The sequence below is a fragment of the Megalops cyprinoides genome, chromosome 5 (genome assembly GCF_013368585.1).
Source record: "Megalops cyprinoides isolate fMegCyp1 chromosome 5, fMegCyp1.pri, whole genome shotgun sequence".
In the NCBI taxonomy this organism is placed as follows: Eukaryota; Metazoa; Chordata; class Actinopteri; order Elopiformes; family Megalopidae; genus Megalops; species Megalops cyprinoides.
In genome coordinates, this window is record NC_050587.1 from 32,800,849 (window position 1) to 32,813,387 (window position 12,539).

Sequence of the window (12,539 nt, forward strand, 5' to 3'; positions counted from 1 at the left end):
ACAGGGGAAAAAAAGACATTCCTGCCAATCAGAGGAGAGTACAATCTCTTCTATAAAAACAGTGTCAAAGGGGTGGACGTCTGGCAATAATGGAAGACTGATGTGAAACATTAGATAAATATTTTTGAACCAAGCACTAATAAGGCTGTCAGGCCCCAGAGATCTTCGTTAGGATAAGCACTAGGTGAACAAAACACACAGCTCCTTCCATCATCTAAAAAGACCAAATGACCTGCCGAACGTCTACTTTCCATCCTTTGCCACATCGGTGGCATACATTCCAAAAGGGGCAAAGCAGTCTCATGGTGTCTCTAATGGGCACTGTAGAGTGTACCACATTTCTGCACATAAGGTACAGTTTTAAAACATAGTTTGACCATCACATTACATTACTGTCATTTTTAGCAGATGCTCTTATCCAGCGCGACTTACATAGGTTACAATTTGTACATGCTATCCATTCATACAGCAGGATATCTACAGAGGCAATTCTGGGTTAAGCACCTTGCTTAAGGGTACAACAGCATCGCCCTAGCGTGGAACTGAACCTTTCAGTTACTACCCCTACTCCTTACCACTATGTTAAAATGTCTCCCCAGAGCTGTCCCCCCCAATGCCTCCATACTCACGTTGCAGGCAGTCGGCATTGAGCAGGTCCTGGCACTTCTCGTGGCACTTGACCCCGCACTCGGAGCACCTCATGCCCTGCCGGGCGATGCCCCACAACAGGCCCTCACACTCATAGCAGTAGGTGGGCGTGGTGGCCGTCCACACCTCGAAGTTGTGGGGCGTAGTGCAGGAGATGGGGTAGATCAGAGCCTGCAGGGTTTTCTTGTAGACGTGGTTCTTCTGCAGGAGGGGTAAGAAGATGGTGAGGGGAAACTCTTTCAGGATGAGCCCAGTACTCTTATAAGAGGGAGTCACACATTACAGTTTGGGATATGAAAATAAATAAGAGATGAAACAGAAGGGCTGTTTTGTGAACAAATTAGCAGCTTACCTTACACTGATTATTAGATTACAGTACTGGCATTTAGCAGATGCTCTTATCCAGAGTGCCTTACATCGGTTACAATTTTTACAACGTTATGTATTTATATAGGTAGATATTTACTGAGGCAATTCTGGGATAAGTACCCTGCCTAATGGTACAGCAGCAGTGCAGGGCATTGAACCGGTAACCGTTCAGTTATGAGTCCTGCTCCTTAACCACTATGCTACACTGCTGCCCATATAAGAACTACCTTACAACAGCAACATTTCATTGAATACGAGCCTAAGGTGATAGTTTTAGTTGGCCATACCAAGCACACAGCTACTAAATGCCCTTTTCCAGGCGATGCATAAACGCTGAGAATGTTCAAACAAAAGCTCTCCCTGGGTTCTACACGTGCCAAGCACAAGCTCAGATGCCTGAGCACAAGTGCAGAATGGGAGTTCTGTGGTTTAAAGTTGGCCATGACTCATCAATGCTCTGGCAAACCGTAAGGTGTTTGACGTGTGTGACGGGGACTGAAAGTTCCCAGAAACGTGATGTAATAGTCCGCAGGGACTGAAGCGCCTCCTGTTCGTGCTGAGCTGCAAGGCGCCCAGGGACCCCGCACCAAGACAAGATTAACAATTCTGCACTGTGATGAATGTGCGGGTGGCAGTGCCGGAGAAACTCACCAGCTCCTCGTCCTTGATGGAGGAACGCGTGGCCATGGCAGACGTGATCCCAGCCTTTCTGGACTGGACCAGGGACTGCATGTCACAAGACACCAAAAGACACAGGTTTACCCTCCCTTGAACTGCTCCAGCACTAGAGTTCTACTGTCCCATAATGTGTCTCTCCCCCCCCCCCCAGCCCCCCAACCAACTTCATCATGTGATCCCCCAACAGCTTCAGACATGAAGCCAGTGAGCATTCGATAAGCTCCAAAGAGAACACTTATCCCCTCAGCAACCCGGTCTATTCAGTGGTTGAGTTTTCTGTGACATTCTTCACCTGTTGTGTAGTTCCACAAAAGTGAAGCTGCCACAACAGGGGTAGATATGGCATACCACGACACAGAGGAAAATGTGACAGAAAAACAGAAGTCAAAAGCAGTTTTGAGAGTGACGCTCTGACTAAACACCTGTTAGGGTTGGATTGCCTATTAATATTCATGTCCTCAACGTGCTCTCACGCTGAGAGGGATTCAAGCAACTAAATTGCCCTTAGTTTAAAAGTTTAAAAACTAAAATTGCCACGCCAGCTTCATCCGGGTGTTTGGCTTTCATGATAAATTGTAGATAACTACAAATGGCTTAAACGTAAACCATAAACAAAATCTACGATTAATGAAATTAATAATTACATTCCACATTCAACTCCAACTGCGCCTATCATCTATAAATCAGATTAAGATAACTTTCCTTTGGCACAAGTTGCTTTTTGAAACATTCATTAGACAGCTTTAGCACGATGCAGGAAAACATTAGACTTATTTTTCCAGAACACATTCATACTATGGAATGCTTCATTCATAATATGGAACCTCCCTTCTGCTGTAATAGAGCTGGAAGGATTTATGAGTATTTCATTCATTGTTACCAGACAGGTAGGAAAGCAAGGACACCATGATTCTGACTTGATGACTGAAATAACCAAAGTAACTCTGCTCTTTCTTGTGGTGTGTTAAATGAAAGATCCATGCAGTAATCATAATTTGTCATGCTGTTCCTAACATTGAAGAACCTATATTCTTGTATATAAGTATATACCACAGCGATCTTTAGGTGGAGCAGAGGTTATGGAATCATCCTTTTTTTCTGTCATTGAACTGAAAAAACTACAAATGGATTTGGATGAAAATAACTGGCTTTAGGAAAAGGAAGAAATGATTGCTAAGAATGATGCCAGTAGTTATGGGAAAGAGAGTCTTAGTGAACTCCATAATGGGTACAGCTACCATGTTCTGATAATCACTGACCAGTATGAACCAATAAAAGGACTGCTGTCCATATCAAAGCCGTGTGATCACTTCAAATCAACAAGGCATCGAGAATTTGGGGTTAGTGAAGCCTCACTCTCCTATCCCTACATTTTAGGGCTCCTTAGATAACTCTTAAGGGTCGGGTAAGTGTGAGCTCTTAGCCAAGAGCCACTGTTGATCTTCCCTTCTTTCTTGTCCAAAAGCGTGAACCGAAGCCAAGCATACAATATACATGAACCATAATCACATGACACATTCCATTTTAAACTTGTGAAAAGAAATTGGTCCATCTTAACAAATATGAACGACCATAGTTTAAAGGAAAAAATTACAAAAATGTAATACACGAATGAACAAAAATCAAGGAATGGAAACAGAATTAACTGAAACAAGGAGGCCACTGTAATTTGTGTTGTGATAAGTCTGTATTAAATACATCACTTATACCTTTTCCTACCCATAATACTAGATGTTTTTACATGTTATTAGGACATAATTTAGATGCTACTACCAAGAGGATATTAGAGAAGCATAGTAAGACATCTTCAATTTAACTTCTGTATCAGAAAATGAGAGCCAGATGTTTGGTGAAACTGCCCTGTAATTAATGGCATTAAGGCAAAGGTGATTCATTTAATCAGAGGCTCAATCAACCCATGACAGTGCGCAAAAGCAACTCAGTTTGTTTTAAAACACATCAAATTAAAGTAGGCGAATACGGTAAGAGTTATGAAGTGGAGGAATAGTCTCAAGGGTAGGAAAATGCAGGCTCTATTTTCCATAGATAATTACTGATAAGTTCTACTCAGTAGTTCAGACATTTTTAAGATCAACAGGAAATCCTACATGTTCTTTTATTAAAAAAGTAATCTATGTGTAAAATGCAAAATCCAAAATGTAACGAATATATTTATCTACTAAATTCTACCAAATATAATGTAGTAATTAATATAGCACAATTTGAATCATATTTCTGAAACTACATCAATTCTTAGGAGCCGATGAAATGTAAATTTCATGCATAGTATATGGAACAGAATAATTACAGATGTTGCTAAATACATTCTATAATGTGTGCATCAAACTGCATACATCAATCAAGAATATATTTTTATTTTTACATACATTAAAACTGTTATTTATATTTGATTTTAAATTGTACCATGCAGATGCTCAAGATGAAGCACGACCATCAGAGTCAAGAGTCATGTACTGCTTCCAATGTACAGGTATACCTCGGTTAAAAAAGTAATGTGTTCCATGAATCATCATAAATTCCTCACCAGAGATGTGAATAACATGGCATATATAGGGTCACATTCCATAAAATGGGTGCAGTTAGGAAACTATGTCTAACTACCCATAGCATCAAATGTTCCTTGGCAAATTTAATTGACTACATGTATACTGAAAATACATTAACTATGATTCATTAGCACTCACATTTCACCAGAGCTAGTGCTGTAATCACTGCTGCCTAAGCTCCAAGTGTCAGCAGCGAGCTCTTCGGCTTTTCCAGTTGATTTAAAAAGGTTTTCATCCACTGTCAACTGTGCTAAATCAAATACATTTTCCACTTCACTTTTAATTTTTCCTGAGTCTACCTTCCTTATGAATGGCATTTTAGCAACTAGAGAATTTGATTTATGCCTCATCCTTTCACAATGGCTGCTCACAGTTGCCTTAGATGGCCTTTTTTGATGCTAAAGAGAGAAATGCTAAAGAGAGACAGGGACAATGCCTTTGAAAAGTTTATAGCAAATTCGCTAACCTCAACATCTAGCTGACAACGTAAATTCATTTACTTTTAAAAAAGTGCATTCTAACAGTTTTAACTGCTTCCCATATGACTTCCAGGGACATTTGTTAACTTTTCTTTAAAAAGGAGGCTTAATTAACCAAGGTACATCTGTAATGCAGTAACATGGGGTGGTGCGCGACATGCGCATGAGTGTGTGTGACATGGAGTGACAGACTTGCGTCAGGCGCGATGGGACAATGTTGTTACTGGGAGGGGCGGTCAAACCATCACTGACCAATCAGGGCAAGCGTGGGATTCCTCGGTGTCACACAATTGCTTTTTTTTTGTGTGCGTCCTCACGAGGGTGATGGTTTTAACATGCCTCAGCATGCTCTACCATGATAATTCATAAGAATTACCGAACAGAAAAGATTCAACTAGAAAAGGTGGGAAAGGAAACTGGGGTAATAAATAAATGAAATAATTTTGAAAGGATTAAATCTAATAGTAAAGGGTTGGCAATGGGCATCATTTGCACTTACCATAGCCTGACCAGGGAGAGGGATTGCAATCAAGAGAGTTGTAAAGGGTTAATTTTGAGGTTTTCAGGGTAGAGGACAAAAAGGAGGTTACAGTTTGTCATCATAGGATTTTGTTTCCATTTCCCATCATGTATGGTGGGTATAAACAAAATTATCCAGGCTAAATGGATATTGTCAATCATTCAATGAGCATCAATATAATCAAGTTTTGTTTGATTACGTCTGCCCACATACAATATACAGTGAAAGTCAAGGAAAATAGCAAAAGAAATCTGCTATTATCATCACTAACATCAAGACTGGCAACATAGCACCTTACATGTCGATATCATTTTTGGTATATAAATCTGTTGGTCAAATCTATTTCAACTGTGAAGCTCAAACAAATGACACTGCAGTGCGCTAAAGCAAAAAACATTCATCTCCTGATGTTATTTTTGAATGCTTTGAACTATGCCTGATACCTTATCAATAGTTTGCACAGTGGCGGATGTCAGTGACAGCACAGTCCATCTCCTTTTATACTGTGGGTTCAGAGGAAGACCAAAGGGAGACTACTCACCAGATCGCTGACCAGGGGGATGGGCTTCTTCTTGCGGAGGTCCGGCATGCTGTCAATCCCAAAGAGACCGCCCCCTCTGCACACACAGGAATATCCGCCAGGTCAGTGCTATATGCCCCCTTAATGCAAAAGCATACTCCCCCCCGGTGCAAAAAAGCCATGTCTCCTCACAAAAACCACATGCAAACCCCCCCCCCCTTACCCTAACTGCACCCCCCCGTACCTTCCCACAAAGCACATGCCCCCTCACGCACAGATCATGCCCCTTGTGCAAGACTCATACCTCATCAGACAAAGTACGCTCCACTTCATGCAAAGTGCATACATTGTGTGACCCAGGGTCACGTTATGCATACGTTATCACTCCATTTTTCATGAGGAGAGACACATGGGAAAAGTTATGTGCCTCAAAGCATGATGAAATATGCAAACATATGTAAAATAAGGGATAAATGCGGTGCATATTACAATATTGATATGAATAATACATTTCATAATCGCTCATCTACAAATATACAAAAAATCTGTATGCATTCCAGTGATAACTTCTGACAATATGTAATAAATCTAAAAAAAAAAATATATATATATATATATATATATATACACACACATATACACATATCACTTGCACCAGATGAAAACAGAACTACCAAGGGCTGGGTGTGTTCCAAAGAGAAATATTAAAAACTAATAGAGGCGTTCTGTCTTAGTCATCTGGACAGCAGAGGAGGTTACCAGTGATGGAGAACAGACAAAAAAAATATGTGTTCATTTTCTGATTCAGTGACAACAGCACATTAGAAACCAATCCAAATTTACACCTAAGAATGCTTTAATAAGCCAGCAAAGGCTAGCCTCCCAGGAACAATGTGTCATAATGTCACTGTACACGTGGCACAGAGCCAGTGTCACAGAAGCACATGGAATGCAGATAGAAACTCACCCAGACTTGACCCAAGCCTGTTTGCCATTGTCACCGTCCTCTCGGCCCTGTACAAAGCAACAGGTTAGACATTGAACAGATTAGTGAAACACATAGGACTTCATAGCAGTAAAATAAAACATTCACACATCAGGAAAACAGGACATTGGAAAGAGAGGAGAGAGATAAGGTTGGTTGAGTTTCACAACTGGCAATACATGCTGATGGAACACTATTCAGTACAATGCAAAATGAGTTCAGGAAATAATATGGCTGTAGAAAAGCAGGGCCGATAAGTCTCCCACTTAACAACCACAGCGGATTTCCTCCTCAGTGCAGTCCTTTTAATCACTTGCTCTCTGATACCAGGTTCTCTGAAAGACAATATCTTGAAAAGTGAAAGAGGAGAGGCAGGAGATATGAAATGGAGAGTAAAAATAGGAGCATGATCATTTCAAATAAAATGAGTAAATAGATATGACCTCTAAACTGGAAATGCTGACTTTAAGGTGAGGGGCACAGTGGGTCACACGATTCACTGGTAAAACAACTAACCAAAGCCTAAGAGCATTCTCAAGCCAAGCAGAGGAAAAGACCATAGTCGTTCAGTAAACAATCCCTATTTTCTTGCTTGAAGCCAGTGTGATCCCAAACGGGCTCTCGACAGTAATATGCCAGAGAAAATAACTGCCAAAAGAGGTGGCAATACCACTGGACTGGAACGTCAGAGGGAGAGACAAAGCCCAGATCACATCAGGGTAGCGGGGGTTGTACTGTTTTGGTCATTCCCCACCTCCCACCGACCCCAAACGCATCAGCCCACAAAGGCTGAGGTCACCAGACTCGCCATCCCCTCTGCCAGAAGCACACAGGAAGTGTCCGTCACCAGCTATTTCTGCGTCGCAGCGACTCGGACCGACACCAGCTGCCAGCTGGCCATTACCAACCGCCATCCCGCACAATGAAGAGGGTTAACATCGATGGTGTGAAAATCAAAAACAATACCAACTCCAAGGAGCCAGCTCCTGAGGTACTGAATGCCTAATGCCTAAGAAAAAGACAGCAGTATGTGTTCCAAGTTTACAAGCGCACACCTTGAGGAATTCCTAGACCTTCATTACATGATCAATGACCAGAATGCAGCTTGCAGAGCAAGAAAATGACAGAGAGAGAAATGAGGGAAGCTCTTAATTAAAAAGAGAAGCCATACTGAAATCGGGAGGAGGCTCTGCGATAGCCCAGAGCTGTGTTGCAGACACACGGTGAATATTAGGACGAGGGTACGAAAGTAAGCCAAACAACCGAAGTCGCCTCTCCACAAAACTCTCGCCCAGTCACAAGCAGGCACATCTTAACACCCATCAGCTTTTGCAAGACCTTCTTTTACACGGTCTTTCGAAGGTAAAGAAGCTGAGCAGCTTCACAAAGTTAGACCTCCACCGATATCCTCAGGAAATCTGGGCAAGAAATTACTCCAGAACTGACAGCAGGTGCAGACAAAAGGATAGAAACACCAAGGCAATGCATTCCGCCCTTTCTCCCTCCAAGGTAAATTGCCTTATCAATGCCAAAACAACACGCTTAGAGAACAAATGGGGCCACACGCCGCATACCTGTTTGCGGTACAGCTGGAACCCCCGGAGACTTTTCTCCCTGCTTGGATTTTACAGGCCTCAGACAAACATCCTGGGTGACACAGCTGCCAACCTGCCATTTATTTTACGACTCCTCCATTCTTCAACAAGGTCACGGGCCCCTCCCAACCCATGGAGAGTAAACTCTCGCGTCGTATGCGTCGTAACAATTCCCCTCACCGTAAAATGTCTGAGGCAATAGGCTCGGTACCACTGTACACTGAGTGGGCGCGGCCAAGGTTTGAGTGACGGGTCAATAGGTTTTGACCTTGTAAGCAGAGTTCCAAGGAACCATTAGCTCACATGGACAATGGAAGACGTGAAAAAAAAAACAACCGCAGACGTCAAACACGGACATGCCGAGCCACATGCAGAGACACAGCAAGAGTGATGCCACAATGCAAAACGGGGGGACGTCAATGGGGGTACTCGCGAGGGTAACCTGGTCATCTTCTCTACTGCCCTCTGAAAGAGAGAAGGGGAAGACAGACACAGCAGGACAACGCAAATTAGAAAACTGGAACCAGCATATGCTTCGTTCATTTAGGGACATTCGTCAGGTTTATTCACTGAGTAAGACAGGGATTAAATAAACAGCTGGTCTGGGAATTTGTTAACTAATTATAACACATCAATAATTCACCAACTGCTCTTTTTCATATTAAGTTTGAAATAATTATCTTTACTTCCTTTGCTTTTTTCCTTTCGTAATGTCACATTATCCTTATTACTGCTAATCACTGTGCAGTTGTTTTAATGAGATGGAGATGAGGGTTGAGTTCTGGGACTCAAAATCAACAGTAGCCAATAACAAGACCTCTGTGTTAACCAAAGCAAAAATGATATCTGTAAAAGCAAATGTACTCACTCATTAAATCATTAGGAGCAAGACCTAAGAGAACAGTGTTTTTAATTACCAAAATAAGTGATTTCATGCTAGAGGCAGTCTCGCATCGCAGAATGTTTAATGATAAAGACATCTGCATGATATTGTACAAGAGTATTATTCCATTGTAAGACATCAGAAAATGAGCTGATGACTCAAGAAGCCTTGAATATGTATCAGTTTTGTAAACAGAGGCATCAGGGAACACATGCTAAACATCCATTACGAAATAACATTCATATGCTCCTTAGAACATTGTATTCATGTGTTCCATATACATAATGCCCAGGTACATTTTACACTGGGCCTGGGATGCCTGGGACAGTGCTATGACCAATTTTCACCAATTATCAGTAATTTACATTAAAATTATTCTTGAAATCAGTTTTATGATTCCTAAGAAATAATTTGAAAATTAAGACCAGATAAAGGGTTACTCTAGATGAAACAAGCACACATGTGACATAACGATTTTTAAGGGTGATTTATAAATGCACAGTACATTAAATTAAATATTTTCCCGAGCTTTTATTCTTAAGGAGTCACCTTAGTTGCACCTCATTCTCTCCCATATACATATGCATGAGAGAGAGAGAGGGAGAGAATATGTACATGTAAAATAGAATATTATATCTTGTGAAGAAACTGTACTGTATTACTATAAATGAAGAAGTGAAATGTACCTGGATTGAACTCCTCCTCAGAGTAGATGGACTTGGACGCTTCAGCCATCTGGGAGAGTTTCCGGTGCACCAGCTTCTTCTCCCTCAGCACTCGCTGGAAGTTGTTGAGGCACTTTAGCCGGCGCGCCTCCTGCTGGCAGAGTTCTGCCTTCCCGGGGCTGAGCTCAGAGGTACATTCTGTATTGGGGCGCTCCTCGTCTGGTGGAGGTTCTCCTGCAACGGGGTGGTCCCCGATTGAGGGGGACCCTGTGAGGGTGCGGAGAGAGGCGGCTCCGTTAGGGGAGCCCTGGCTCTCAGCCGGAGCTGGGCCAAAGAGAGGTTTGTCCGTGGCTTCTTCCTGGGGCAGGCCATGGTCCAGACTGAGAGAAATGTTGCTACATGCCTCACCCTGTAACTCAGAGGGGCAATGGTCTGAGGCCAAACTCACGTCACCCTCCGTGTCCCCCAGGGTGGACTCCACCCAGGGTGGTTCAGCTGGGTGCCTGCCGGGACTCCCCAGGATTTGGACCTCGTTTTCGTCCTCAGGACCCTGGGGGCCAGTCCCCTCCAGCTTTTTGAGAGCCCCCTTTAAGGCTGTTTTGAAGGTCAGCACAGCTTTCCCAATGGTCTTGACATTGAAGCCCACATTGGGGACGCCTGCGTTTCCAGACTCCATGCCAGACGAGTCAGCATCGAAGAGGAGGCCATCCTCCTCGTCGGGCCCTACTGGCTCCACCCACTCTCTATCCTCGCTCTCCGCCGAGCCTGTGTCCAGGGTGTCCGCAGTGGGACAGAGCTCGCAGGACGAGCACACCTCCTGGCAGTAGTCTTCACAGTCAGTAAAGACAATGGTGGAGTTGTGGCTGATGCTCCCAGAGGGGGCGCTCCCGAGCTCATCCGCGTACGCCTCCGCGGTGTGGTACCCGGAGCTGCGGGAGTACGGGCAGCTGGCCGTGCATTCGCACTCGAGGTTGGGGGTCAGCGCATGCCCGTTGGCAGCTATCTCCAACTCGTCCGGAGTGGGCCTCCCGGCCCTCCAGTCTGCCAGGCTGGACGAGCTGGAGGGCGAGTTGTAGTGACGGCCGAACAGCAAAGAGAGGTGCTCAGAGCTGCTCAGCGAGGACTGGCCAGGGGTGCTGCTGGTCTCACCACCTCCATACTGGTCCCAGTTGTCTGGATCCCCAAAATTCTCACCCTCCTCTATGCTGTTTTGCCGGGAGTATCCATCCTCCTCGCTCCATCCCGCCTCCCCGCTCACACTGTGCTGCATGCCTGCCGCCGCCCAGCCGTTGGGTCTCAGGTGATCCCGCCCGGAGCGAAACCCGCCTTGCTTCTCGGTGTCGGACCCATTGGATTTTGAGCTGTGGCCCGAAGAGAGCGAACTGGTGCTGGGGCAGTCCTGGCCGTCCTGTCGCTCTAAGTAGCCAAAGCTGGATTTTCTTACAACCAGACAAGGCAGATCAGAGCTCTGGTCGGACATGTCCTGCTCCCCCGGCTCGCAAATATCAGAACTGGATGGTTCGCCGGTGGAGGAGGTCATAGAGGCTGCCTGGTAGGCAGGGCCGGGCTTTCTGAGCTGGCTTGGCTGGGTCTTGCCGTCTTCATCCCACATGTAGTACTGCGACAGGGAGCTGCTGATCATCCGCACGGCTGCTGCGGGGACGTCCTCCCGACTCAGGCTGCCACAGTGGCTACTGGGTCTCTGGGGACGGGAGGGCCCAGCCGAAGCCCCCGAGCGGAGCCCCTCGATTTCCGACAGCACCGCATCCACGCAGCTGGACACCTCATCCACAGAGCCCCTTACGGAGGTCAGGTACTGCCGCAGGTCAGAGATCTCCTCTTGGATCTTGTTGATCCCCCGCAGCTCTTTCAGGATGTGGCCGACAATATCGCTAGTCTCCTCTTCCTCCTCTTCCTCATCCTCCTCCTCCTCAACCTCATCAACCTCCTCTATGGCACTGTTTAATGGGGAGACCAATGATTCCGCTTCACTGGTGGGACTCTGCACCTTTCCAAGGGCCTCCTCTTCATCTAACCCTTCAGCAACACCAGGGCTGTTCTCATCTGAAGCTGAGTGATCCGGTTTAAGGCCATTTTTTTGCACGGTGCAAGGGATCTTAATGTAGCCCTCTCGGTTCAGCTCGACCTCCCCTACACAGGACGCAACGGGAGCCACGGCATTGGTCTGACCGTTGGGGACCCGCAGGGAAGAGAATTCACTGCTGGAGGGGTCCCTCTTGATCCCGCAGACAAACATGTCCCTCTCGATCTCCACAGGCGAGCAGCGGGAGTCGTGCGCCGAGTGTTCACCGGTTCCCTGGAGAAACTTCTGGATCTTGCTCCGGAGTCCCTGGGCCACTTTGGAGCTCTGCGTCCTCTTCTTGGCCATGTCTTTCTTCTTGGACCTCTTGTGCTGAAGAATGCCCGTTCCATCCTGCCCGCTGATGCGGTTCCTGGAGAACATCCTCGCAGACTGAGAGCCACCCTCCCTTTGCTCTCTCACAGGTCAACTAGCACCTCAGCTGGCCTCAGCTCAACATTGTTGTGATGGGCCGCCATCTCACCTGGGGTGCTAACGGTAGCTTTTTCACTCCAACTTATCAGGCTGCTTTGTCCATGAGTAGTGAGAT

At 45.2% G+C, this 12,539-nt stretch overlaps 1 protein-coding gene across 1 annotated transcript in view; it reads right to left on the reverse strand.

Annotated features, from left to right (window-relative positions):
• unc13bb (unc-13 homolog Bb (C. elegans)) overlaps positions 1 to 12,373 on the reverse strand; it is a 49,838-nt gene extending 37,465 nt beyond the window's left edge. The window contains exons 1-7 of the mRNA XM_036529971.1: positions 9,931 to 12,373; positions 8,705 to 8,826; positions 6,749 to 6,795; positions 5,803 to 5,878; positions 5,241 to 5,246; positions 1,669 to 1,743; positions 630 to 849 (exon numbers count right to left, since the gene is read on the reverse strand). Of these exons, the coding sequence (XP_036385864.1) occupies positions 630 to 849; positions 1,669 to 1,743; positions 5,241 to 5,246; positions 5,803 to 5,878; positions 6,749 to 6,795; positions 8,705 to 8,826; positions 9,931 to 12,373 (2,989 nt within the window). The remainder of the gene's footprint in view (positions 1 to 629; positions 850 to 1,668; positions 1,744 to 5,240; positions 5,247 to 5,802; positions 5,879 to 6,748; positions 6,796 to 8,704; positions 8,827 to 9,930) is intronic.
• Between the last annotated feature and the right edge of the window lie 166 nt (positions 12,374 to 12,539).